This window comes from Schistocerca gregaria, chromosome 6 (genome assembly GCF_023897955.1).
Source record: "Schistocerca gregaria isolate iqSchGreg1 chromosome 6, iqSchGreg1.2, whole genome shotgun sequence".
In the NCBI taxonomy this organism is placed as follows: Eukaryota; Metazoa; Arthropoda; class Insecta; order Orthoptera; family Acrididae; genus Schistocerca; species Schistocerca gregaria.
Window position 1 is genome coordinate 492,016,552 of NC_064925.1, and position 26,566 is coordinate 492,043,117.

A 26,566-nucleotide genomic window follows, 5' to 3' on the forward strand; every position below is an offset into this window, starting at 1 on the left:
CTGTGGAACGGCTTGCCATGCCATTTCCACCTGGCGCCTCAGTTGGACCAGCGTTCGTGCTGGACGTGCAGACCGCGTGAGACAACGCTTCATCCAGTCCCAAACATGCTCAATGGGGGACAGATCCGGAGATCTTGCTGGCCAGGGTAGTTGACTTACACCTTCTAGAGCACGTTGGGTGGCACGGGATACATGCGGACGTGCATTGTCCTGTTGGAACAGCAAGTTCCCTTGCCGGTCTAGGAATGGTAGAACGATGGGTTCGATGACGGTTTGGATGTATCGTGCACTATTCAGTGTCCCCTCGACGATCACGAGAGGTGTACGGCCAGTGTAGGAGATCGCTCCCCACACCACGATGCCGGGTGTTGGCCCTGTGTGCCTGGGTCGTATGCAGTCCTGATTGTGGCACTCACCTGCACGGCGCCAAACATGCATACGACCATCATTGGCACCAAGGCAGAAGCGACTCTCATCGCTGAAGACAACACGTTTCCGTTCGTCCCTCCATTCACGCCTGTCGCGACACCACTGGAGGCGGGCTGCACGATGTTGGGGCGTGAGCGGAAGACGGCCTAACGGTGTGCGGGACCGTAGCCCAGCTTCATGGAGACGGTTGCGAATGGTCCTCGCCGATACCCCAGGAGCAACAGTGTCCCTAATTTGCTGGGAAGTGGCAGTGCGGTCCCCTACGGCACTGCGTAGGATCCTACGGTCTTGGCGTGCATCCGTGCGTCGCTGCGGTCTGGTCCCAGGTCGACGGGCACGTGCACCTTCCGCCGACCACTGGCGACAACATCGATGTACTGTGGAGACCTCACGCTCCACGTGTTGAGCAATTCGGCGGTACGTCCACCCGGCCTCCCGCATGCCCATGCATATACGGTTCACGTCCACACTGTCGCGGCATGCTACCAGTGTTAAAGACTGCGATGGAGCTCCGTATGCCACGGCAAACTGGCTGACACTGACGGCGGCTGTGCACAAATGCTGTGCAGCTAGCGCCATTTGACTGCCAACACCGCGGTTCCTGGTGTGTCCGCTGTGCCGTGCGTGTGATCATTGCTTGTACAGCCCTCTCGCAGTGTCCGGAGCAAGTATGGTGGGTCTGACACACTGGTGTCAATGTGTTCTTTTTTCCATTTCCAGGAGTGTATATTGGCAGATTAAACTATTGCTGCTTAAGTGAACATTTTTACATTGTTTTATAGATTAATATGGGAATCATCTTACATGTATAGATGAAGCTTTCACTGTTGAGGTTTTGCACAAATTTATTTTGAACAGGGTGTATCAATCAATACTGGTGTTCAAATAGGCTCGAGATTTTCCAATATGCCAAAGCACTTGATACAATGTCAGCTGTGTTAGAATGTGACATTTGATTCTCTGTGCTAGTAAGAGGGATACATGAGAAACTATGAAATAACCACTACAACAATATCATGCTCTGCTTAAAAATTAACAATTTTGTGAAACCCAAGAGGAAATAACATTAAATTCTGACGCCTTTCAAACTTTTGTCATATTTGAACAGGTGTGCAATAAATGTTCTCATACATGTATGGATATGTTTATGCTGCTTTATAACCCTCAAGCTGGCGCCCAATTTTTTGTGACACAAGCTGGTGTGTGGTACATTTTGTGCATATGTATGGAATAGCTGTCTTTGTGTTACCAATGTAAACACATATGATCATAATCAAAATCTAATCATAATTTAACTAGACAATGATAAAATAAACTTACATTATGTGAGCTAAATAATGGTGTAATTAAACAATAACCATGTCATTCTGTTCTGCATGCAAGTGTTACCCCCACAGTAATGACCAAATCGAGGCATTAAACAGCACAGTTTCACCAAACCTTTGCCAGCTGCTTATTTGAATATCAATTATCTTGTAGATAACTGCCCCATTGTGGGATTGTGTTGTGCCACTAGCTTGGAATCTGGGTTGTTTCCTACAACGGATGGTGAATTTTTTCTCACCTATCTCACTGTTTATTTTAAATTACTGTTGCTCATCTGGGCGTATGAGAACATAAAATATTACTGTGCTAGCTGAAGCAATAGCAAAGGAATAGGTAAGTGCTTGCGATTGTAAAACAGCAACGGAATGGTACAAAACAATGTTATTAATTATTGGCACACTTTATACACTGCTTGAGGGTTAAGTAAAGGTAACATTCAAGGGCAAAAGTAGTATCCTCTAAAAACTATAACATGATTCTGAACACAACTCATTATTTTATTTGGTTATGAGAAACTAGTGATTTACAAAATGGGTTGCAAATGAGAAATTCGGTTGTACACACATTAGAATACTGGAGAAAATCGTCACCAGTTTTACAAGAAGATGATGACACTCAGATAAAATAAGAAGGAAAATTAATCCAGAATAAAATGTCTAACAAATGAAGTAAAATCATATGAAACTGCCTGTAATTATTGTCACGAGAATAAACTACAGTGGAAAGACCCTTGTAGAAACAGTACCAATAGACGTCACTACATTGTGGGATGAGCGAAAGTGTGATCATCATACTGAACAGTGATTGTGATCTTTTATTTGTGTATTAGTTGCTATTTGTACATGCGACTGAAACCCTAGAAGATATTGCCTTCCATGTTTCACTGTTGCTCAAGCACAGCAGTACAGAAAGTGGAGGGGGGGGGCAGTGATCCATTTAGGCTGAGAACTATGATTAGTGCAGGAAGGGTAGTTTTGAACAGGCAGAAATTTTGTTGTACACGCCAACAATGGGAATGTAAACTGCTTACTTCGGCTTTTTATTAACATCTACTTTGTTTAAAACTGCAGTTTGCCCGAATCCATTTGCACCCAGAATCGAATTGACTTTAAAATCGGACAAATACTGAACAATAGCATAAATTTCTGAATGAGATGCTAAAAGTCTAGGTGGATGCCAGTGGCGTACTTACATGTTTTGTGGAGCAACATTGTCATTACTTAACTTGAGATACGACTGGAACAATTGGGGGCGTATCATCTGCTGGTTCTGTGCAACCAATGAGAGACCGGCAGGTAGATGATTCGTTTGGAAGCAAGAAACATTGTAACATTATCACATCTGAATAGAGGTGAAATCTGCTGTGTGTTCAGAAAAAAACAGCCATGTTCTCGGGTCCCATAGCAAACACAACTTCAGGAATTGCAACATACTATGAATAAACAGCCAAATGTTTGTGACAATGGAGATACAAACTTTTACAGCTGTCTTATTGAGGTGACAACACTGTTGTATTGTAGAACATTACTATAATGTTTTAGCATAGGAACAGGAAACAGAAATATGTGGGAAATGGCCTTTCTGCCTCTATTAAAAACACACTGCTCTAGAGAATATTAAATTGTTTCGAAACAAGAACTCTTTCAGTTGACTTCCAAGTGGTATTAAGGTTTTGGTACTGTTGTAGTTTACTCCTTTCTGCACTTGACAAATTCTGAATGTTACAGTATAGATCATAGTTCCATCTCGTGTTGTCATTGAAACAAGTGAAACATAGCACATAGTAAGGAGAATTGTCATTTACGGTGGTCATGATTAAATAGATCTATTGTGATGACATGGTCAGTATCCCTACATGTTTAAAAAGATTATGGCAGAAGATCCTGGGAGGCACTCAACACACAATTGTGATGATGTTTTACTGTATAACAAATGCTTTTTTTATAGTGAATTCCCCAAAAAGCCGTACCTCAATACATGTGAAAATAACCAAAGTAGGCAGACTTTGATATCCTGGTATATCCAATACTGGAAATTTTCTTAATGGCAAATGCTGCTATGCACAGCCCATTCAGTATTTCGGAAATGCGATTTTTCCCAGTAAGCCTGCTATTTGTTTGGACACCTAAGCATATTATACAATGAGCTATCACCATAGCCAGAGGTGCCAGCCACAACTTTAATGAGTTACAATGTGTGGGTCAAAGTAGGCAGCACTCAAACCCTCACAGCCACCCGGGAATGTAAATTATAGATGCAGAGTCCCAGGTGGTGCACTGAGAGCTTCGGATCATCTGGTAAATTGACAGACATCAGCAATAGGTCTCTGGCCACACCATAAAACCATGCATCCATCTACTTATGTGTGATTAGGAGTCAGCACATCTGTTCCTGAAGGGTGGCTGTTTAAGCTGACCTAGACACCATGGCGGACAGTTACCGTAGGTGAGAGCTGGCTAAGTCAGGCACCAACTACATGCAGTCCTTCATTTAACCTCTAATCGACACAGTATTGGAAAAGACTGTGTCACACCAAGAAGTTGGGCTTTTTAGAAGGTAAAAATCCTTAGAGTGCTAGTTTCTCATTTTTAATTCCAGGTGCCAGGGGTTAGTTGAACCTTATAACTCAGAATTATATTTAGTTGGAACTGCTAATGATGCAGTTAATTTCTTCTTATTCCTCTTGTAACCACCAGTTTTTTTGCAGCTGTTAAAGAAGCTGTTTGTAACCTCTATCAGGGCTCTCCTGAATTAGTAATAAAGAGTAAGATTTTTTAACTATATACTGTCTGTAGCTGATAGCCTTCATGTGCATTAGAAATGCCCTTTGAGAGCTTTTGTGGTCAGAATGAGTCTGGATGTAGTTTGTTTTGCTGAGTTTTATTGCTAAAGAATTTCTTGTGAAGCAGTTCAGAATATTTGCAAGCAGCTGATTAGCATTAGTCTTTAGGGTGTCAGATATTATTTTGTTATAAGTTTCTCCTTATGCTGATTTTGCGACTGTTTAATTAATGAAAAACTCTTCCAGGTGCTGGTGAGGGTTTTATTGAGTCAACATTTGTAAACCTCGGTTTTTCATGTTCTGTCAGAAAGAGAGAGAGAGAGAGAGAGAGAGTGAGTGAGTGAGCCACTTGATAATGGCCTAATATAAAGACAAAAACTGGAAGTGGTCTCAATAAAGTTTTCAATGGCAACTAGAGTGGTTTTTCACTAAGGGGGGTTAGGACATCAAACGGATGACTTGTAGCAAGAGAGGCACCACAGGACATTGTAATTTCTGGTGTCTATACTTTTACAAATAAATTCATAAAACTTTGTCAGCATGACCAGGAAGGATTCAGAATTCACACTCATAGCAGTGGAAGTTCTAAAACATAACGAACTATTTTTTTTTACTTGTGAAATTTCATCCTATTTTTTTCACTTACTAATGGCAGCATTTGTTGCTATAGGTACACTTTTCTTCATAAGTAAGAGAGATTCTTCGATGAAATTTGCACAGTATGCAAACCATACTTAAAGGTGTATGAAACTCTAGAATTTTATGAATCTTTAAAAACTGTGGTAAAAATTGAGGTAATTAACTATAAAATTTGTGTTTTTTTTTCCCTTCTAAACATGAAGTTTAAAATGTAACAGGTAATTCAACAGTAAACACTTCCGGGCTAAATTGCCGTGGTCGATCTGTAGAACTTCTTCTCCCTGACGTTTCGTTCTCAACTACGGAGAAAATCTTCCGAGGTTCAACCATCTCCGTAGTTGAGAACGAAACGTCAGGGAGTAGTAGTTCTACAGATCGACCACGGCAATTTAACCCGGAAGTGTTTACTGATGAAGACGCCAGCCGTGAAAGCCTACATGGGATAACAGTTAATTCGTTTTTTCATAACTTAAATAAATTCTAAAGTTTCATACTATTCATATTCATGGCATGTATGCTGTGCAAAATTCATCGGAGAATCTCTCTAACTTATGAAGTAAAAGTGTACCTGTAGCAACAAACGCAGCTATTAGCAAGTGAAAAATGATGGAATTTCGCAGGTAAAAAAAAATTTATTTTGTTATGTTTTCGAACTTCCACTGCAATGGGTGTGAACCCTGAATCCTTCGTGGTGGTGATGCTGACAAAGTTTTATGAATTTATTTGTAGAAGTATAGACACTGGAAATTAAAATGTCCTGAGATGCCTCTCCTGCTCCAAGTCGGCTCGTTTGACGTTCTACACCCCCACCCCACCCCCTCCCCCTAAGTAAACAGTGTGTTGTCTATCTTAATGCTCATATCAGCAGCAAACCTTCTTGGAGTCGCTTGCTTTATTATGAGAGAAAGATACATCATTGATGTATATGAAATATGATGAGGTACCAAAGACAGTTGTGGGACTCAATAATGTACCATTCCATAGCAGATTACCCTCACTGCCTGTTCCTTGTCTAAATCTGGAACAGCGTTTTGCTGCATGCTCCGTAGATAAAGTTTTAGCCACTTACCCCCTGTCCTCTTACTGCATGACGACTTCCTTTCTCAAGAAGAATCCTGTGAGCAGCACATTCAGATGCTTTAGACAGATCAAGGAGTATACCAGCTGGCAAAACATATTTTACATGCATTCAAAACATCATTTATGAAAGAAAATATGGCTTCTGTTATAGAATTAAATTTTCTTAATTCAGATTTACTTTTACTAATGATGTTTTTCATAGAACAGTTTTTTACCAGTTCTTGCTCATGATTAAATTACTGTAAGATTTAGATTTGATTTTACAGATAGCTGTTCGTACTGAGAAGATATTCCAACACTTTTAAATTGTTGACAGGACTCAGCAGCATGTGATCGTGCAACGAAGTACTTCTGGTTTTTGGGTGTGTTCTTGGCTAAAGTGCTACAGGACAATCGACTTGTTGACCTGCCACTGTCACAGCCTTTCCTGAAGTTGATGTGTGGAGGCGATCTGGTAAGCGGCATTGGGCCTAGTTCGAATATACGACCCTCAGATGACGATCCAATGACATCATCTCTACTTTCTGAAGAGAGTGAAAAGGAGTTGGAACTGGATCCTCCAAAACCAATGTTCATCACAGAAAGTAGACCGTGGTAAGCCTCCAGCAACATTACATTTTGGTATCGCCTGTTAATGTCTTGGAAGTCGTGTGATTCTACTAAAACTTAGCCTGTTTGTTACAAAGTAAGTCTAACTGGTAACATTAAGTGCACACTACTTATATAAAATATGGCTGGCATGAGAATTTTGGAACTGATATACCAACTGGTTAGTGACTTTTATGTGGGTCTTCTTACATAACAAAGTTGCTGGTTTGTATTTAATTGTGTCTTATCATCTCATTATTAAAGCATTGTTAGGAAGTGGTAAAATAGTAACCTTTACCCATCCTAGGATTTTGTAAAATTTCCCGACCAATTAGAGTACTGTTTCGCGTAGCCTATCCTATGTAAACTTTTTGTCTTGGAGGATACATAAGACAGAAAAATAATAATCTATTAACCAATTTAGCTGTTTTTGTCACCTTTTCTGTGACTATTGACATCTATGCATAGGTAAGTCATTTTTTACAAAATAGATGCAGCATTGAGTACTAAGGTGTCCATCCATTTAGGATAAAAAAAGCTGTGTTATAAATTTTCACTGTTTGAATTAGGGCTATTGTCGTGATACTAGTTGCAAGTCAGGAAGCAAAATAGCTGATGAACAAATACTATGGATCATCTTTCTGAATCACTAATTTTTCCTTTAAGCTGTTTCCAGTAATCAGTAAGTCACATACATATCTAATGCCCTCAAGTTTAAATATAAAAAGTTGATCTGAAACATAATCAATTACGTCACATGCTAAGGCAACTGCTCATCACATATAGGAAATGTGTCAGTGACTAGACACACAAACATGAAGTTGTACAGAAATAATTGATTTAATTGGAGGTTTTTTATTATAACTAATACATACAGAGTGTGTTAATTCATTCCCTTTAAATTAACCTTACGTTAATCCATAGTCACATGTAATATCTGCTTTCTGAGATACTCCAATATTGTTAATTTGTTCTAGTTCCCTGGAAAATAGTGAAGTCTCATGTTTTAAGTCTGAACTTCTGATTTGCACTTTTGTAATATTTTACTGTATTTTTGCTGCAGGTTCCACAACATACTGGGCCCTGAGGATTTAGCAGTTGTCGATCCCGAACGTGGAAAGTTTCTGTCGCAACTAAGTGAATTATCGATACGTAAAGCACGGATAATGCAAGATAATACATTGTCTCCAGAGGCACGTGCCCACCAAGTAGCGAACCTTGCACTGTGTGGTGGAGTAAGACTAGAAGACCTTGCTCTTACATTTCAGTATCTTCCAGGTTCCCGTGACTTTGGTTTTACTGCCATAGATCTCGTTCGTGATGGTGCCGATGTAGAGGTGAGTGGATCAAGTCTTAATGCTACCGTCTTGTAAAAATCCTAAAATTTGTTGCTTTACTCCTGTTAGTTCAGTAGCAGAAAACAAAAAATAAAGTTGGGCATTTTCCTTTGATTTGCACATAGATTTGCTGGCATTAGAAAGTTAGAAAAGCAAATAGTAGTAACTGCGTCAGGTGTCGCAGTTAACACACTGGACTCGCATTTGGGAGGACAGCGGTTCAAATCTCTATCTGGCCATCCAGATCTGAGTGTCCCGTGCTTTCCCTAAATTGCTCCAGACAAATGCTGGATGGTTATTTTGTAGGAGCTTGGCTGATTTTGTTCCCCATCCCTCCCTAATCTGAGCTTGTGCTCGGTCTCTTATGACTTCATTGTCAACAGGGCAGTAAACTCAAAGTTTGCTTCTGTCAAATACTTCGAATAACAGAGCATAAATTGATAATGTTTCTTGACCTTCAGCAAACATTTGATGCAATTCCACAATATCACCTAGTAAACAGAACGTGCATGCAGAAATCAGACGAGATATGTGACTAGACTGAAGACACCTTACAAAACAAACACAGTACTTTTGCAGATGACAAAGTTGTGTACAGGGAAGTGACACCATTAGAAATAGTTATGATATGCAAGGAGACTTGTATACAATCAGCACCTGGTGCAAAGATTGGCAGCAGCTGACTTTCAACATGAATAAAAGTAATTTAACGTAAATAAGTGTGGTCGACAATCGATCACTGAAATAAATCACTGCTGAGTAAGTATCCAGGCATACCTGGCTGAGTAATTTAAAATTTAACAACCACGTAGATCTAAATGTATGGAAGGCTTAAGTTTATTGGGAGATGGTAAGGAAGTATAACTCGGCCATGAAGGTGGTCACATGTAGAGCTATCATTTGAGCAGTTCTGGTTTATTTTGTGATGATGTGGAAGGCATGCCTGTTTCGGTTAACAGAGATGGTAGAGCAGGTTCAAACAAAAGCTTTGTCTCGAGTTTGCGTAGAGTAAGAGTGACAAAAATGTCCATCAGATTGTAGTTAAAGATTTCAAATTTTTGTACACATAACACATTACTTTACACGCATGGGCGACATCAACAAAATACAAATTACAGCATTAGGTGCGTGCACAGAGAAGTTTTTTACAATATTCTACAATTAAATAATTCAAATAGTAAGATGGTAATTCATTCCATAATGAACAGTAGGTTTTATGTGCAATTTTGTGCTGTACTTATTTCTAGGATGGTATTGTTGCTTGCATTATTGTTATTATTTCTTTCCTTTCTCAAGACGTTATGTTTGGTTAAAAATGGAAAGTTATGTGGACCTTAATGAAGCATGACTTTCTTTTAACTGTACGGTATGTGTTATATTGCATTTAGGAACTTTCGGGTAATTGAACATATATCAATAATTACAGATTTCTGTAGTTGTATATATACGTTTGGAAGTAGCTGTATTGTGTTGATGTACTGGTGGATATTGTGTGGTATGACTCTGGTAGTTGATAGTATAATTGATATAATGTCAACATTATCCTGATGCCCCGTGTCCTAGACTTCCTCAGCCAGTTGGATGGATTTTTCAATTTTTTCTCCTGTTTTCTTCTGTATTTTTGTTGTATTGGGTATGGCTATTTCGATTAGTTGTGTTAATTTCTTCTTCTTATTGGTGAGTATGATGTCAGGTTTGTTATGTGGTGTTGTTTTATCTGTTATAATGGTTCTGTTCCAGTATAATTTGTATTCATCATTCTCCAGTACATTTTGTGGTGCATACTTGTATGTGGGAACGTGTTGTTTTATTAGTTTATGTTGTATGGCAAGTTGTTGACATATTATTTTTGCTACATTGTCATGTCTTCTGGGGTATTCTTTATTTCCTATTATTATTATTATTATTATTATTATTATTATTATTATTATTCAAAGTCAAACAATGGAAACTCCAGGTTGAAATATTAACAATGTAATAAAAAGATAGACTACTACCTAACGTAAAGATGACACGTGTAGTTGCAGACAGGAACGACTAAAAAACATTTTTTACATGTAGCTTTTGGTCACAGTCTTAAACAGAAAAAGGAACACACACACACACACACACACACACACACACACACACACACACACACACACACACACACACACATATTCATTCACACATACAAGCACACCTCAGGCACACATGACCACCATCACTGGCAGCTCAGACCAGAATACAGTCTGGTCTGAGCTGCTGAAGATGGTGGTCATGTGGGCATGAGGTGTGCTCACTTCTGTGAATGAATTTGCATGGATTTCTTTCTCAGCTAAAGGCTGTGGTCAAAAGCTAATATGTAAATTTCTTTTAGTTCTGTCCATCTGCAACTTAACGTGTCATCTTTATGGTAAATAGCAATTTATCTTTTCCTTACATTGCTTATATTATAATTCATGTTACATTCAAGTTGTGTTCCTTTTATGAAAAAGCCACTGCTTATGTCGCTAATAACTATTTCCTGTCAATATCTTAAGATCATTTGCTTCCTAATGATGAAAAACAGCAAGTGTGGCATGTGGATGTTTTCCTGTTGAAGTATCAGTTATGTTAACTGCATGCCTTGTACCATGGCTCTGAATTTGCATGTCGCAGTTTTGTGACCTTAGTGTTTTATTTCATTAGCCTAATGGTTTGTAGCATATACATGGCATAACTCATGAGATTATCAAAATTAATAAAGGTGCTTTTTCTACTTTCGCTAAAATCCTCAACTCTTTTGCAGCATGAAAACCCTTTTAATAATATTTCACGTGGTCATTCACACAGAGGTATTCTATGAGACAAATGAGGATATACTGATCCAAAATTAGACACTCCTTAGAGTTTGACAATTAAGGTATGGTGATAGCCTTGTTAATAGCTTTAGCCTGGAAGTCATTTTTTACAGACATGGTGGTTGTTTCCACGAAAGACTGTTATTTATGTATAAATCCAAAAATGTTACTTCCTGAACAGATTTTTGGGAGAATGTTTTCATTCACAATATTTTGTCTATTTGGGCCACTCCGTTTAAAGTGAATTATATTTATTTTATCTGTGTTAACTTTGAAGTCCTGTGTTTCAAAGTGAGCCCTCGTCTTTTCAGTGAAATCTTTAATCTCTTCAATGAGGCAGGGCTCACTGTGTCTCCAGCAGCCACCAAATGTGTCATTGGAATACATAATGATCAGATGCTTACTATCTAGAGATCTAGAAAAATCATTTGTTGTTGTTGTTGTTGTCTTCAGTCCTGAGACTGGTTTGATGCAGCTCTCCATGCTACTCTATCCTGTGCAAGCTGCTTCATCTCCCAGTACCTACTGCAACCTACATCCTTCTGAATCTGCTTAGTGTACTCATCTCTCGGTCTCCCTCTACGATTTTTACCCTCCACGCTGCCCTCCAATGCTAAATTTGTGATCCCTTGATGCCTCAAAACATGTCCTACCAACCGATCCCTTCTTCTAGTCAAGTTGTGCCACAAACTTCTCTTCTCCCCAATCCTATTCAATACCTCCTCATTAGTTACGTGATCTATCCACCTTATCTTCAGTATTCTTCTGTAGCACCACATTTCGAAAGCTTCTATTCTCTTCTTGTCCAAACTAGTTATCGTCCATGTTTCACTTCCATACATGGCTACACTCCAAACAAATACTTTCAGAAACGACTTCCTGATACATAAATCTATATTCGATGTTAACAAATTTCTCTTCTTCAGAAACGCTTTCCTTGCCATTGCCAGTCTACATTTTATATCCTCTCTACTTCGACCATCATCAGTTATTTTGCTTCCCAAATAGCAAAACTCCTTTACTACTTTAAGTGTCTGATTTCCTAATCTAATTCCCTCAGCATTACCCGACTTAATTCGACTTCATTCCATTATCCTCGTTTTGCTTTTATTGATGTTCATCTTATATCCTCCTTTCAAGACACTGTCCATTCCGTTCAACTGCTCTTCCAAGTCCTTTGCTGTCTCTGACAGAATTACAATGTCATCGGCGAACCTCAAAGTTTTTACTTCGTCTCCATGAATTTTAATACCTTCTCCAAATTTTTCTTTTGTTTCCTTTACTGCTTGCTCAATATACAGATTGAATAACATCGGGGAGAGGCTACAACACTGTCTCACTCCTTTCCCAACCACTGCTTCCCTTTCATGCCCCTCGACTCTTATGACTGCCATCTGGTTTCTGTACAAATTATAAATAGCCTTTCGCTCCCTGTATTTTACCCCTGCCACCTTTAGAATTTGAAAAAGAGTATTCCAGTCAACATTGTCAAAAGCTTTCTCTAAGTCCACAAATGCTAGAAACGTAGGTTTGCCTTTTCTTAATCTTTCTTCTAAGATAAGTCGTAAGGTCAGTATTGCCTCACGTGTTCCAACATTTCTACGGAATCCAAACTGATCTTCCCCGAGGTCTGCATCTACCAGTTTTTCCATTCGTCTGTAAAGAATTCGCGTTAGTATTTTGCAGCCGTGGCTTATTAAACTGATAGTTCGGTAATTTTCACATCTGTCAGCATCTGCTTTCTTTGGGATTGGAATTATTATATTCTTCTTGAAGTCTGAGGGTATTTCGCCTGTCTCATACATCTTGCTCACCAGCTGGTAGAGTTTTGTCATTACTGGCTCTCCCAAGGCCGTCAGTAGTTCTAATGGAATGTTGTCTACTCCGGGGGCCTTGTTTCGACTCAGGTCTTTCAGTGCTCTGTCAAACTCTTCACGCAGTATCGTATCTCCCATTTCGTCTTCATCTACATCCTCTTCTATTTCCATAATATTGTCCTCAAGTACATCGCCCTTGTATAAACCTTCTATATACTCCTTCCACCTTTCTGCCTTCCCTTCTTTGCATAGAACTGGGCTGCCATCTGAGCTCTTGATATTCATACACGTGGTTCTCTTCTCTCCAAAGGTTTCTTTAATTTTCCTGTAGGCAGTATCTATCTTACCCCTAGTGAGATAAGCTTCTACATCCTTACATTTGTCCTCTAGCCATCCCTGTTTAGCCATTTTGCACTTCCTGTCGATCTCATTTTTGAGACGTTTGTATTCCTTTTTGCCTGCTTCATTTACTGCATTTTTATATTTTCTCCTTTCATCAATTAAATTCAATATTTCTTCTGTTACCCAAGGATTTCTAGCAGCCCTCGTCTTTGTACCTACTTTATCCTCTGCTGCCTTCACTACTACATCCCTCAGAGCTACCCATTCTTCTTCTACTGTATTTCTTTCCCCTATTCCTGTCAATTGTTCCCTTATGCTCTCTCTGAAACTCTGTACAACCTCTGGTTCTTTCAGTTTATCCAGGTCCCATCTCCTTAATTTCCCACATTTTTGCAGTTTCTTCAGTTTTAATCTACAGGTCATAATCAATAGATTGTGGTCAGAGTCCACATCTGCCCCTGGAAATGTCTTACAACTTAAAACCTGGTTCCTAAATCTCTGTCTTACCATTATATAATCTATCTGATACCTTTTAGTATCTCCAGGGTTCTTCCACGTATACAACCTTCTTTCATGATTCTTAAACCAAGTGTTAGCTATGATTAAGTTGTGCTCTGTGCAAAATTCTACTAGGCGGCTTCCTCTTTCATTTCTTAGCCCCAATCCATATTCACCTACTATGTTTCCTTCTCTCCCTTTTCCTACACTCGAATTCCAGTCACCCATTACTATTAAATTTTCGTCTCCCTTCACTATCTGAATAATTTCTTTTATTTCATCGTACATTTCTTCAATTTCTTCATCTGCGGAGCTAGTTGGCATATAAACTTGTACTACTGTAGCAGGTGTGGGCTTCGTATCTATCTTGGCCACAATAATGCGTTCACTATGCTGTTTGTAGTAGCTTACCCGCATTCCTATTTTCCTATTCATTATTAAACCTACTCCTGCATTACCCCTATTTGATTTTGTGTTTATAACCCTGTAGTCACCTGACCAGAAGTCTTGTTCCTCCTGCCACCGAACTTCACTAATTCCCACTATATCTAACTTTAGCCTATCCATTTCCCTTTTTAAATTTTCTAACCTACCTGCCCGATTAAGGGATCTGACATTCCACGCTCAGATCCGTAGAACGCCAGTTTTCTTTCTCCTGATAACGACATCCTCCTGAGTAGTCCCCGCCCGGAGATCCGAATGGGGGACTATTTTACCTCCGGAATATTTTACCCAAGAGGATGCCATCATCATTTAATCATACAGTAAAGCTGCATGTCCTCGGGAAAAATTACGGCTGTAGTTTCCCCTTGCTTTCAGCCGTTCGCAGTACCAGCACAGCAAAGCCGTTTTGGTTAATGTTGCAAGGCCAGATCAGTCAATCATCCAGACTGTTGCCCCTGCAACTACTGAAAAGGCTGCTGCCCCTCTTCAGGAACCACACGTTTGTCTGGCCTCTCAACAGATACCCCTCCGTTGTGGTTGTACCTACGGTACGGCCATCTGTATCGCTGAGGCACGCAAGCCTCCCCACCAACGGCAAGGTCCATGGTTCATGGGGGGAAAAATCATTTACGTAACATCAATATGAAGGAGCCCTTGAGGGAAATCAAAACATATAGTTCTTATTCTTGACTGTCTTCTCTCCAATACTTCTCCACTGTCATGTAATATTGTCTCTCATCACAGTTCTTGATATGAGAGCATCAGTGATGACAACATTGTTGGAGAGGTCTAGGAATAATCCTTCTGATTGGTCTATCTGTTTACTTCATCAAGTTTATAAAGGATAAATTGTACTACTGCTGACATCTTCTGAAACCATACTGGAAATCACTTTGTGTCAGCACTGTTGTAATGTTTAAAAATGCTTTTTAAAATTATTTTCTCAAACAGTTTGCTGCATGTTGAAATAGCAAAGTAACTCTGTAATTCTGCACATGCTTTATTTCACCTTTTGTGTGTAAGGGTTTCACTAGAGCCAGTTTTTTACTTGTTAGGGAATGAACTGTCTTTGAGAACACATTTTATCTAATAAAATGTGTTAAACTAATGGTTCATGTCTACATTTTTTAAACAGAAATGGAAGAATTGCATTAAATCCTGCTGCATCCCCCACTGCTCCCTTCCTCTCTCCTGAGGCTATCAATAAGATGTCAAATGGCACCCGTGCTTACTGCAGGAAATATAACGTTCAACAGTATCACTGAAGTAAACATCAGAAATATTTTTCTAATTACAAGAGGATTGGAAATATTTTTTTGACAGTTAATCGTACATCATTTGGTTTTGGTGCATTGATTTTGATTTTGACTGGTATACGCACAACTACATGTGACACAAGGCATTGTTTGACTTAAGACATATGATCCCATAAAATGTAGACATAAAATGTGATCACTTTATGAAATTCTTTTTTAAAGTTATTTGTAATTCTGGTGTTCATAAAATGATACTTTTGCTTATTTTTATATGATGGTCATTTATATGAAAATGATAGGCCTATGTACGTCAATTTGAAGATTTCTTTTTCCACCATCTCTCTCTCTCTCTCTCTCTCTCTCTCTCTCTCTCTCTCTCTCTCTATCTATCTATCTATCTTTTAACTTAGTTATAAGGGATTTGGTTGTGGTATGCACCACTTCTCTATCACTTTATTTGTGTCCCCCGGTGCTACAAACAAATGCCATTCAAAGAAAACAGGAAGTGCCAGTGTGAGAAGTTAGCACAATTTGAGAATGATTTTCTTCCCCCTCCATGTAATAAGTCAATAACACCATCTTCAATATTGTTATGGTGTTAAGATAACATGTAGGAAATAGAAGTGTTATCTAAGAGTAGTAGAAAGGAAGTTTTCTTGTTAATCATATCAAGTGACTTAAACTGATTTCCATGTATATTTGTGCTGCTTGAGCAGGATTAACAAGAAAAGTGTCTCTTAAATCAGTCACCCTTCAAGTCAGTCCATTAAAATTGATAAGTAATCATCATTTTCCTATGGTTAACTTTGCAGGTTACTCTAGACAATGTAGAGGAATATGCTGAACTGACCACAAATTTTTGCTTGGAGCGTGGTATTGCACGGCAATTAGAAGCTTTTCGTGCTGGATTTAACAGAGTGTTTCCTATGGATAAGTTGAGGGCATTTAGCCCAGATGAAGTACGTGTCATGTTGTGTGGTGACCAGAATCCACAATGGTCCAGAGAAGATCTCTTAACTTACACTGAGCCCAAACTTGGATATACTCGTGACAGGTATGTGCTATTACACTAATGGAAATTCCTGAATGGAGCAATATGTAAAATAAAGGAATAGCAATCGCTCGCCTATAGCAGATTGATGTGTGGAGTTATGTTAACACAACAGAAAACAGCATTGACACTAGCTTTCAAGCACTAGCTCATTTTCCAGCAAAGTACACACATTCACACACACTGCCACACAGACCGTGATGAGGAGTTGTCTTTCCTTTATTTTACTTATTATATTAATGCATATTTTCAAGAATACTCTAAAGAATTGAAACTTTTATATATCAGTTCTGTTTGTAAGACTGGGACTTGATCCCAGGTTCATGCTTTTCACTATCTCTGCTCTTATAGGCTGACAATGGAACTGTCTGATCCAACATTTCTAAACCTTCACTGTAATTTTTTTGTGCAAAAAGAATACACCAAAGAAACACAGTGTGTTAAAATTTTAGGTGCTAAGGCACACAGCAAGTGTTTTAAAGGAATGTCTGAACTTGCTGAATGCATAGCTTGCCAGATGGCTGGAGACATGGACACCCCTGCCATAGTTGTAGCAGACAGTGAATGTGCATCATGGAGGTTACATGTCCTCAGTTGATGGCACATCGGTAAAAAGGTAGAGCCACAATGTGATCGTAATTTGTAGTGGGAATTTCAGTTTCCATTGATAATTTCTCTGAAATAATTGTACACAGTTGCTATTCGCTCAGATTTGCCTCTTATTTAATATCCATATTAATTATCAGCAGCGTTTGCTATATTGCTAACACTGGAGATAAAAATGAAGTAATTTTCTTTGTGGTTTCTTGTTATATGGTTGCTAATATCATGTGTCTTTGTGGAAGTTCTAGAGGTTCACAGTAACATGGAATACAGTTAACGTTTTCAATCTTGCAAAGATGAAATATGAATAATGTGGTGCCAGTATGCGATGAAAATCACCTATTTCTCCTGCAGGCCTTGTGTGTGTCCTGTTTATCATCATTGGACATTCATTCCAGTGATGTCCACATTATGTTAGAAATTGTTGGAAACATCAGAAGAAATAGGAAATAACTCGGATAAGTCCATGAATTGTGGTTCGATTGAAGATTGTTATGCTAATTAAAGTCCAGAACAAAAACAGAGTATCTTTCAAGCAATAGCTTTCAGTGAGAAAGAAAAAGCTATAAATTTTTTGGTCAAACGAAGGAGGGAGAAAATGCTTAAACTTAAGCAGTGTGCAGAGCTGTTTTCATGTCATAAAATATGAACATGGAATGTACAAATGGAAGAAAGATTTACATGGGGATACAAAATATTACCCAAAATGTAACTGGCAAAAATGTGAAAGGATAACTATTTTAAGGATTTAGAACTGCTCGTGAGAGCCAATGCACCATTATTGAAGGAGATCTAGAAGATCGGGTGCTCTGGATTGTAAGTGAGATGATCATTACTGATTTCCAGGCTTCTTCAAGAAATTGTATGAGAAAGGTAGTTACAAAATTACAAAGTTTGCCTCAATAAAAGTGTAGAATTGATGTCAGTAATAGGTAATACTGTAGAGAAATTCGTAGACAATCTAAAGCAGAGTTTGTTTTTGTCCCCTAAAAGCTACATATAAAGCCAGTCAGTCAGATTTAGTGCAAACCACACTTTATTATTTGAAGCAAAAAATGATCATTGTCACTTGTGCAGTCTAAGATTGCTATGAGACATTTATATACAAAAGTACCAGTAGTAAAGTGTCAATAGATTGCTGTTCCTGCAACTTTTTCTCTCTCTTCAGGAACATCGAGGCAATTTAGGACCAAAAATTAAGACAAAGGTCTGTTTACTTGCGAAAGTCTTGTAATCAGTGTAACAAAGTGGAAAAATGGGAGAGATTAAGTTTCCGTTTTACATCCCAAACATCTTACCACTTACAGAGAATACTCCATTGCTCTTGTTGGACTATTGGCCTGATCATAATGTTACCTCTGTCTTTAGGGGGATGACAAAATATAATTTTGATTCCACCTGGAGCTAATAGTGTGATTCAGCCTCTCAATAAAAAAATTAAAAAAAAAAAACTTGAAACAGAAAATTGTTATACAAGATAATTTTCCACAGATTTTTGTCATCAGCAGAACCGCATTGTTAAAATGAAGTAATTTCTGCATCGTCATTTTGCATAACCACAGTCTACAAACTTGATAAAGTGTGCCTGGTACACACCCAATATGCAGAACAATGGGCATGACCGTTTCTTACTACTTTGCAGTTATGTCTAAGTAAAGAACTAGTAATTACCGTGAAGCGCCTAAATGCATTAATTTTTATTTTATCCGGCATGCCTGGTGTAGAGGAAATGTTTGTTTTCATATCCAATAGACGCTTTTGCATTTTTGTGTCAGTTGTAGAGAATAAACAAGGAACTGTTTCACTGTTGGGAAAATATACAATATTCAACAATTATTATAAGAACAGTGCTACAGGAATTTGTTATAAAATGTGTAATATCAACAAATTAAAATCCCAATCAGTGGAAGTCGTCTGTAATGTAACATTGTACACTGCCTTGATTTTTCTTTCCTCTGATAATCGCTTGCATAACAGTTACATCTGCAGTGATTTAGCTGTTGATGTGAATTGCAAGTTATTAAAAAACTTCATTATGGCAGACATTTTTCATATGGTTTAGTGCATTTCTTTTGGTGTATTCTTCCTGCATGAAAAATTTCAGGCTAGTATTGAGCTTGTCAGATTGGACCATTCCCTTGTGAGATTGGACCATTCCCTTGTGAGATTGATAACCTGCCTTCACACTTTCGATTTCTTGAACATACAGTGCAAAAAAAGCTGCAGTTTTTTCTCCTGTGGCTGTAGAGGTGTTGATGACAATTGCAGTGAACATTTGTGCCACTGCTCTCTCTAACAGTCTTTAAATTTCTGCCACAGTTAGGCTTTTGTTGTTTGTTGTCATGTAATTTTTAGTTTGTGCCCAAATAATTTCAATAATGTTAACATGGCATTAGTATGGAAGAAGCCTAAGAATTATGTGGCCAAGTTCTTTAGTTACCTCGTCCACAACATACTGTTGAAACTGTGGCTTATTATTCTGTGCACTACTTCCTTGAACTCCGTCTTACATAAATGGTCCTGAATTTACACATTGTGGTATTTCAACCATTCAACGACATCTGCTTTTTTCGTTGCTGTCATTGGAGCTTTATCTTTAATAACTGAATGTGTGGGGCATTGTCCATTACAATGACAGGCAGCCGATCTAAGTTTTCCGGTAGTTGCCACTTGAACCACTTCAGAAAACTATCGTGGTTAATTTCCTCATGGCAGTCGTTTGTTTTCCTCGATTTCTAAACGAGGAGACAGTTACGTACGAAACCAGATGCAGTTCTAGCATGCAAGGCAATAATTCTTGACCCCTCTCCCACTGGAATAGCAGAACTTCCACATATGCCATAATCTGTCCAGTCTTTTATGACATAATGACTGTCATTTATCCAGGTTTTGTTGAGCCACTTACCTTCAAACGCCTCTTTAACTACAGTTCTTAAAAATCAACAGTGCCTCTCTTCATTATAATTTTCCATTCTGTAATTATTATTTATTTTTTTACAGGGAAAACTGAGGCCTCTGACAACCATTAACAAAGACATTTTGCTGCCACTGAGTAACTTTGTCTCCCGAAGAGTAATGCATGTTCAAGGCATCTGCAATTCTTTTGACTATCTTTATTGGAGGAAATAGAGTTGGACCATTGTCTCTCTCTTTCTAGAAATACTCTAGCATCAAGTGCACAAACTCACATGTCTGGCCACGTGAAACTTGACTTTCCGTAGCTACACTTTTTTGCTGACTTCCACTACATCTTCAGACATTTTGTAGTGCAAAATAAACTTGCGTCACAGAGAAACCAATCACACAGTGAAATGAACCACAAATGAACACAGTATAAAACTCATACACTACATCTGAAAAAGAGTTACCTTTCACTAAAGTTATTAACATTTTATAAATACATCTGGAGCAATTAAGGCTATCAATTGACTGGAAAAAGTGCAGGTCATTCCCATTTTAAAAATAGTCACCAGACACACGCACATAATTAGAGGCCTATGTAATTGGCTTAAATCTGTTGGAGACCTATGGAGGTTGCTTCATACTCGCGCATGTTGACATTTTTTCAAGAAAGAAAATCTGTTCTACGAAATCATCATTGAATCTGTAAACAGAGATCTTGGTTTGTCCAGGAAACCCAGAGCACTGTAGCCAAAGGCACCCAGATTAATGCCACATTTTTAGACTTCTGGAAGGCATCCAGTACAGTTTCACGTTTTCATTTAGTGAACAAAATGCAAACTTATCAAGTGTAGGACCAGATTCGTAATTGGATTCCTTGCAGATAGAACTCAACATATGATTGCTAATGGAACAAAATCAACAAATGTGAAGATAATTTCAGGAGCAAACAAGGAAGTGGTATGGGGCTGTTCCTATCTTCGATAAATGTACATTATTTAATGGATAACTGGAGGCCCTGTAAACTATTTGCAGATACGAACCTCTTCAAAATTGTCAACCTTGCTCCAAATTGTATAACAACAAAAATAAACAATTATTGACAGAGTGTGTGTATTGTCCTGCCACCTATTTTTGAGTTGATTTTTTGTCTATCCATTTACATTATATTGCCTCCAACTTGGTTAGTTAGTATCTTCTGCATTGCATATCTTGGTATTTACCACTTCCTTCGTCAGTTGCTGAAATCAGTGGACTGCTTCCTTACTTTGTACCTCATTAGAAAGCTGGGTAATGCATTTATCCAGTTCCCTTTCTTTTGTTTCCCTTCTGCTCTTCACTTAAAGCTTAGAGGTATTATAAAAGCTACTTCAATACTTAGTTATAAATTAGAATTGAATTTGTGTGTGTGTGTGTGTGTGTGTGTGTGTGTGTGTGTGTGTGTGTGTCATAGGTGTTATGAGATTCATTGGAAGAATCCTAAGGAAATGCAGTCCAAAAACAAAGGAAGTAGGTTACAGTACACTTGTTCACCCACTGCTTGAATACTGCTCACTGGTGTGGGATCCGTACCAGATAGGGTTGATAGAAGAGATAGAGAAGATCCAACGGAGAGCAGTGCACTTCGTTACAGGATCATTTAGTAATCGCAAAAGCGTTATGGAGGTGATAGATAAACTCCAGTGGAAGACTCTGCAAGAGAGGCGCTCAGTAGCTTGGTACGGGCTTTTGTTAAAGTTTCGAGAACATACCTTCATCAAGGAGTCGGGCAGTGTATTGCTCCCTCCTACGTACATCTTGCAAAGAGACCATGAGGATAAAATCAGAGAGATTAGAGCCCACACAGAGGCATACCAACAATCTTTCTTTCCACAAACAATACAAGACTGGAATAGAAGGGAGAACCGATAGAGGTACTCAAGGTACCCTCCGCCACATACCGCCAGTTGGCTTGCAGGGTGTGGGTGTGGGTGTGGATGTAGATGTAGATCAACTCCATTGATTTCAGGCACAGCTTGTATCTCTTGTATGACTTTTAAAGCAACCCATTTTACTGCAGCATTATATTGTGTTGATAATTAAATGACATGTAAACAGTAGAAGCAACACATTGTGGTCAGTTTTACATATACATTGTATAATTTTGTTTCATTATGCTCACAGCATTCACTGTCAACTTACAAAGTTGCTACAAACTGCTGAAAGTCACTTCGAACATTTTTCTCAGTGTACTAGATTAGTCATTACAGTTGAAGAAAAACTAACTACAAATATGCTTGTGCTGGTTGCGCTGTATGAAACAAATTGTGACCAGTTAAAAAGCAAACATCTCATTATTTGGTATACCCCATGATATGAAAGCATTCGCATGCTCATCTGGAGTGGGTTGTTTTTGTTCAAATGTGTGTGAAATCTTATGGGACTTAACTGCTAAGGTCATCAGTCCCTAAGCTTACACACTACTTAACCTAAATTATCCTAAGGACAAACACACACACTCATGCCCGAGGGAGGACTCGAACCTCCGCACAGTCCTTGACTGCAGCGCCCAAGACCGCTCGGCTAATCCCGCTCGGCTGGGTTGTTTTTCTTAGTAGCTGAAACAAAATTGTGAGACTGACATTGAATTTCTATGTTTTGCAACCTTTTAAACAATTACTTAAATTAATTAAACAAATGAAAAAAGTATGAGCTAGATAAAGAAGGTTGTGTAGGTGTTTTATAGAAGGAAGAGGTTTCAAAGTCAGCAGAAATCTAAGGTGCTGAAAATTAGTCAATACCAATAGTAATGCTCAAAATTTCTCAAGACCAAGGCAGTAATAGATAAAACTATATTGTTCAAAGCTGCCTGTCTTAACTAGTGATGTCTTTAACATAGTTATTACCTACAGCATGTGGTGGCTTGAATAGTAGATATATAGAAGCATTTCAAGGTCGAAGAGCTGCTTGTTTTGCTGTCATATTTGAAAAAGTTACATTAATGTCTACCATATTTGATACTGTCAGTAATTAATAGTGCATTTGTTGCTGTCAGTAGAAATTAGGTTTCTTGGTTATCTTATGTGTTGCTTGCTTGACAACACATTAGTCATATCACAAGTCACTGTAGAATAGCAAATCAAAATTGGATTTGTTAATAAGAATAGTTGCAATAAGAAACAAGATGAGCCTTCCCATTTTATACTTTCTCCATCTACATAAACACTCTACTTTTCATTTCTATGGGAGTAGTGTGAGGAGGAACATTAGCCTCTGTTTGTGCTTCACACAGTACATGGGTTAAGATACAATTTCCATATTTGTTATTGTCTGTGTTATCTTCAAGAATCTTGAGTTTCCAGTGTTCAGAGATACATAATTTTAATATTTTACCTTGCAGTCCTGGTTTCCTACGCTTTGTGAATGTCCTGGTGGCCATGTCAGCTGAAGAGCGTAAGGCGTTCCTGCAGTTCACAACAGGATGCTCCTCACTACCTCCAGGTGGACTCGCAAATTTATATCCTCGATTGACAGTCGTACGAAAGGTGGATGCAGGCGAGGGTAGCTACCCATCTGTCAACACATGTGTGCACTATCTGAAGCTGCCAGACTACCCAACAGAGGAACTGCTGCGACAACGTTTACTAGCTGCCACACGTGAACGTGGTTTCCACTTGAACTGAATGTGCTCACCAGTGTCGTTTCTGTGTCTGTTATACAACAGCATGCCATTGTGTATCACTTGTGCTTGGGGGGGGGGGGGGGGGGAATAAGATGTGAAGTGGGGCTGAGGGGGGGGGGGGGATAAATCACTGTCAGTGAGAATTATTGTTCCTTTAAATACACAGGCATGTGCATAGTGAGAATGAGACTTGCGTTAATTATGTATTTTTTGTAGAATTTCCAAAGTTACTGTTTTACTTTAAGATGTCTACTTTATTTTGTATATAATTGTTTATAGTCAATATGTTCATGTACAAGGAAAGACTTAAACCTGTCAATAATATGTTTTTGTCTTGTCTTTTACTGTGGCTCTTTGTGATCCTGTTGGAATGTTTATACAAGTGGAGAAATTGTCAGTTTCTTCAGTGACCAATTTCAGACAGAAATTACATCTGCATTGAATAAAGAAAATAGTGGACATGTAAAATAGTGAATCAGAACTTCTAAAGAATTTCATAAAAATGTTGGAGTAGCAAGATTTAATATATGGATGAAACAGGGAACCAGTAAGCTGAAGTACAGTTTGAGCATACCTCAATTATTGTCATCCAGTGAACAGAAAAATATGGAGAAACTTGTTTAGGGATGTTGGGGTTAGTTTGATACCACTGATTATGATTGCAGACTTTTAAAAAGCTATACTTAGCTGTTAAATTCATATGACAATGCATAAAGGTAAGATATCCATAATTAAACAGGCACGCCTACACACACACACACAGAAAATCGCACTTGTGCGCGAAATGTCTGTTCTGAAATGCCATAGTCTGGCGCTTCCTCCACACATTCGTTAAGAAATTATATTTTTGCAACAGTACTTTGTGTAACTGAAGTGACTCCTAACATTTGGACCACAAATCCCACACCAAGCCCAAGGGGAACAGTTTACTTGAAATCTTTGCTTTCACATTGATATTTCTTTAATATTTATTTTATTTCTCTTGCAATGGTTGTTATACTGATTGCCTACCAGACCTTTTCACTGTTATTTGTGTGTGCTGTGTTTCAGTTGCCTGCTACTCAGTGCGTATGTGAATTGAAACCTGTTTATAAGTCCCTTCGGATGCACCTACCAACTTGTATTTTGACCTTTCTACCATCGTGATACACTAAACCACTCTTCATCTCATCTTTCCTTTCAGATATTTTTGTCTTCTCCACCTCATGTTTATATTAATAAAGTATTATTCAGGAATAAAGGAGACAACTCACCGAAAGGCAGAAGCGCTGCATCGTCGACAGGTATGCAAACAAAAGGTACAGAGCTTTGCTTTGCTAGCTTTTGGAATGTAATACTTTCTCCAGCTGTAGGAGAAACAGTCATGCCTGTGTGTGTTCTCCTACAGCTTGAAAAAGGAATTTCATTCCAAAAGCTAGCAAAGCAAAGCTCTGTACCTTTTTGTTTGTGTGCCTGTTGACAACACAACACGCCTGCCTTTCGGTGAGTCATGTCCTTTATTCCTAAATAATTTGTTATTCTCAACCAGAACTTTATGTACACATATCATGTTTATGTTACTTTTTATTGTTCCTTATTTTTTGCTGGTGTTTTAACTACTCACTCGCTTTTGATGTGAGTTATTAAAATGCTTGTTATGTAAAATTCGTATAATACTTTTCACTTTCCACAACATCCAACCTATCCCAGAATTTAGAACACATTCCTGTTCAAAATCTTGTAAATATTTCCTGCTTCTCTCTCACTACAGGGATCAAACCATTAGTTAATAAACCTTGTGATCTTGTTACACATGCCACTTCTCTTTGTTCTTCACTTTCTTTTCTCACAGATAAATACTCCTTCATTGTCCATAGTTATAAGTTTGGTAGTTTCTAACTGTTAAAAGTATGGCATCCTCCATCTATCTGTTGAATAAATAGTGTTGTTTTGTGTGTATAGTTATTGCTGCACTCTTACTTTCACATTTAGGTCAGACAGGCAAACCAGATAATTTGTTTTGTTCCATTATCTGTGTGCTCACTTTCAGCCAGTGTCTTAATTCCATTGCATCATTTCCTCTCATCAGTTCTTCTTCCACCTCCTGTGCACTTCTGGACGCATTGGCTTAACTGATTATAATTCAGCCCACTTATTCCTTCTCTTGTTGCTACTTTCCTAAGCTATTATGTCTCATTTTTAGCCGCTAGTAGCAAATCTCTACATATTTTAAGTCTCGGGGCCCCAGAATTTTCAGAGTACTTTTATCTTTTATTTTGATGTCCTCATTCCACACTTTCCTATCATTATTAGATTTTGCTACATACAAGCATGCAACTTTCATGACTGAATGTAGATGTTTTATTTTAGTCACATATGGTATCACTTCCTTTCAACTGTGCTTCTTTGGATGAGGCCACTTTTGTTTATTCACCCACTCCAAAGGTGGAATGGTTTGGTCATGGCTAGTTTTCCAAGAGATTGTGAGGGAACATAGTCTATTCCAGGAGGCTTCTTTTGATTTATTCCTCCAAATTATTGTTGTGGTATCATTTCTACCATCTTGTCATCTACTACTTCTTCCCTTTCTATGATGCTGCCTTCAGATTTGTTGTCTTTGTATAGCGCTTCTGTATCTTCCAAGTAATTGAAGTAACTCACTTGCTCTATTTCCTCTCCCCTATTTTCATACGGCATTTTCTCCCCTTCCCTCCAGTTACCATGCTTTTCGTTTTTCTTCTTGTTAATCTTCATTCCATATTCTTCTAATTTCATGTTTAGATCATCTAACATTCGTTCCATCTCTCTTGCACTCTCTGTCATCATAACTGAAGAGAAATGTTTAGAAAACTTATCAACAATTGAGCCTGTTGCTTGCCTGTCAGGTAAGTGATGAGAAAAATAGGGCATTGGTGATGAACTGAAACAAGGGAAGGTGCTAGTAGATTTATTTGTATTCTCTCACTTTATATAGGAGTACATACAGTATGTTACACTTGTACAATTTCATG

General features: G+C 38.4%; 1 protein-coding gene across 8 annotated transcripts in view; it reads left to right on the top strand.

Annotated features, from left to right (window-relative positions):
- LOC126279069 (E3 ubiquitin-protein ligase HECTD1) overlaps window positions 1-23,920 on the top strand; it is a 311,851-nt gene extending 287,931 nt beyond the window's left edge. For all 8 annotated transcript variants that reach the window (XM_049979517.1, XM_049979523.1, XM_049979518.1 and 5 more), the window contains 4 exons: window positions 6,573-6,850; window positions 7,908-8,181; window positions 16,173-16,414; window positions 23,295-23,920. In XM_049979517.1, the coding sequence (XP_049835474.1) occupies window positions 6,573-6,850; window positions 7,908-8,181; window positions 16,173-16,414; window positions 23,295-23,577 (1,077 nt within the window). In that variant the 3' untranslated portion in view covers window positions 23,578-23,920. The remainder of the gene's footprint in view (window positions 1-6,572; window positions 6,851-7,907; window positions 8,182-16,172; window positions 16,415-23,294) is intronic.
- The last annotated feature ends 2,646 nt before the right edge of the window (window positions 23,921-26,566 follow it).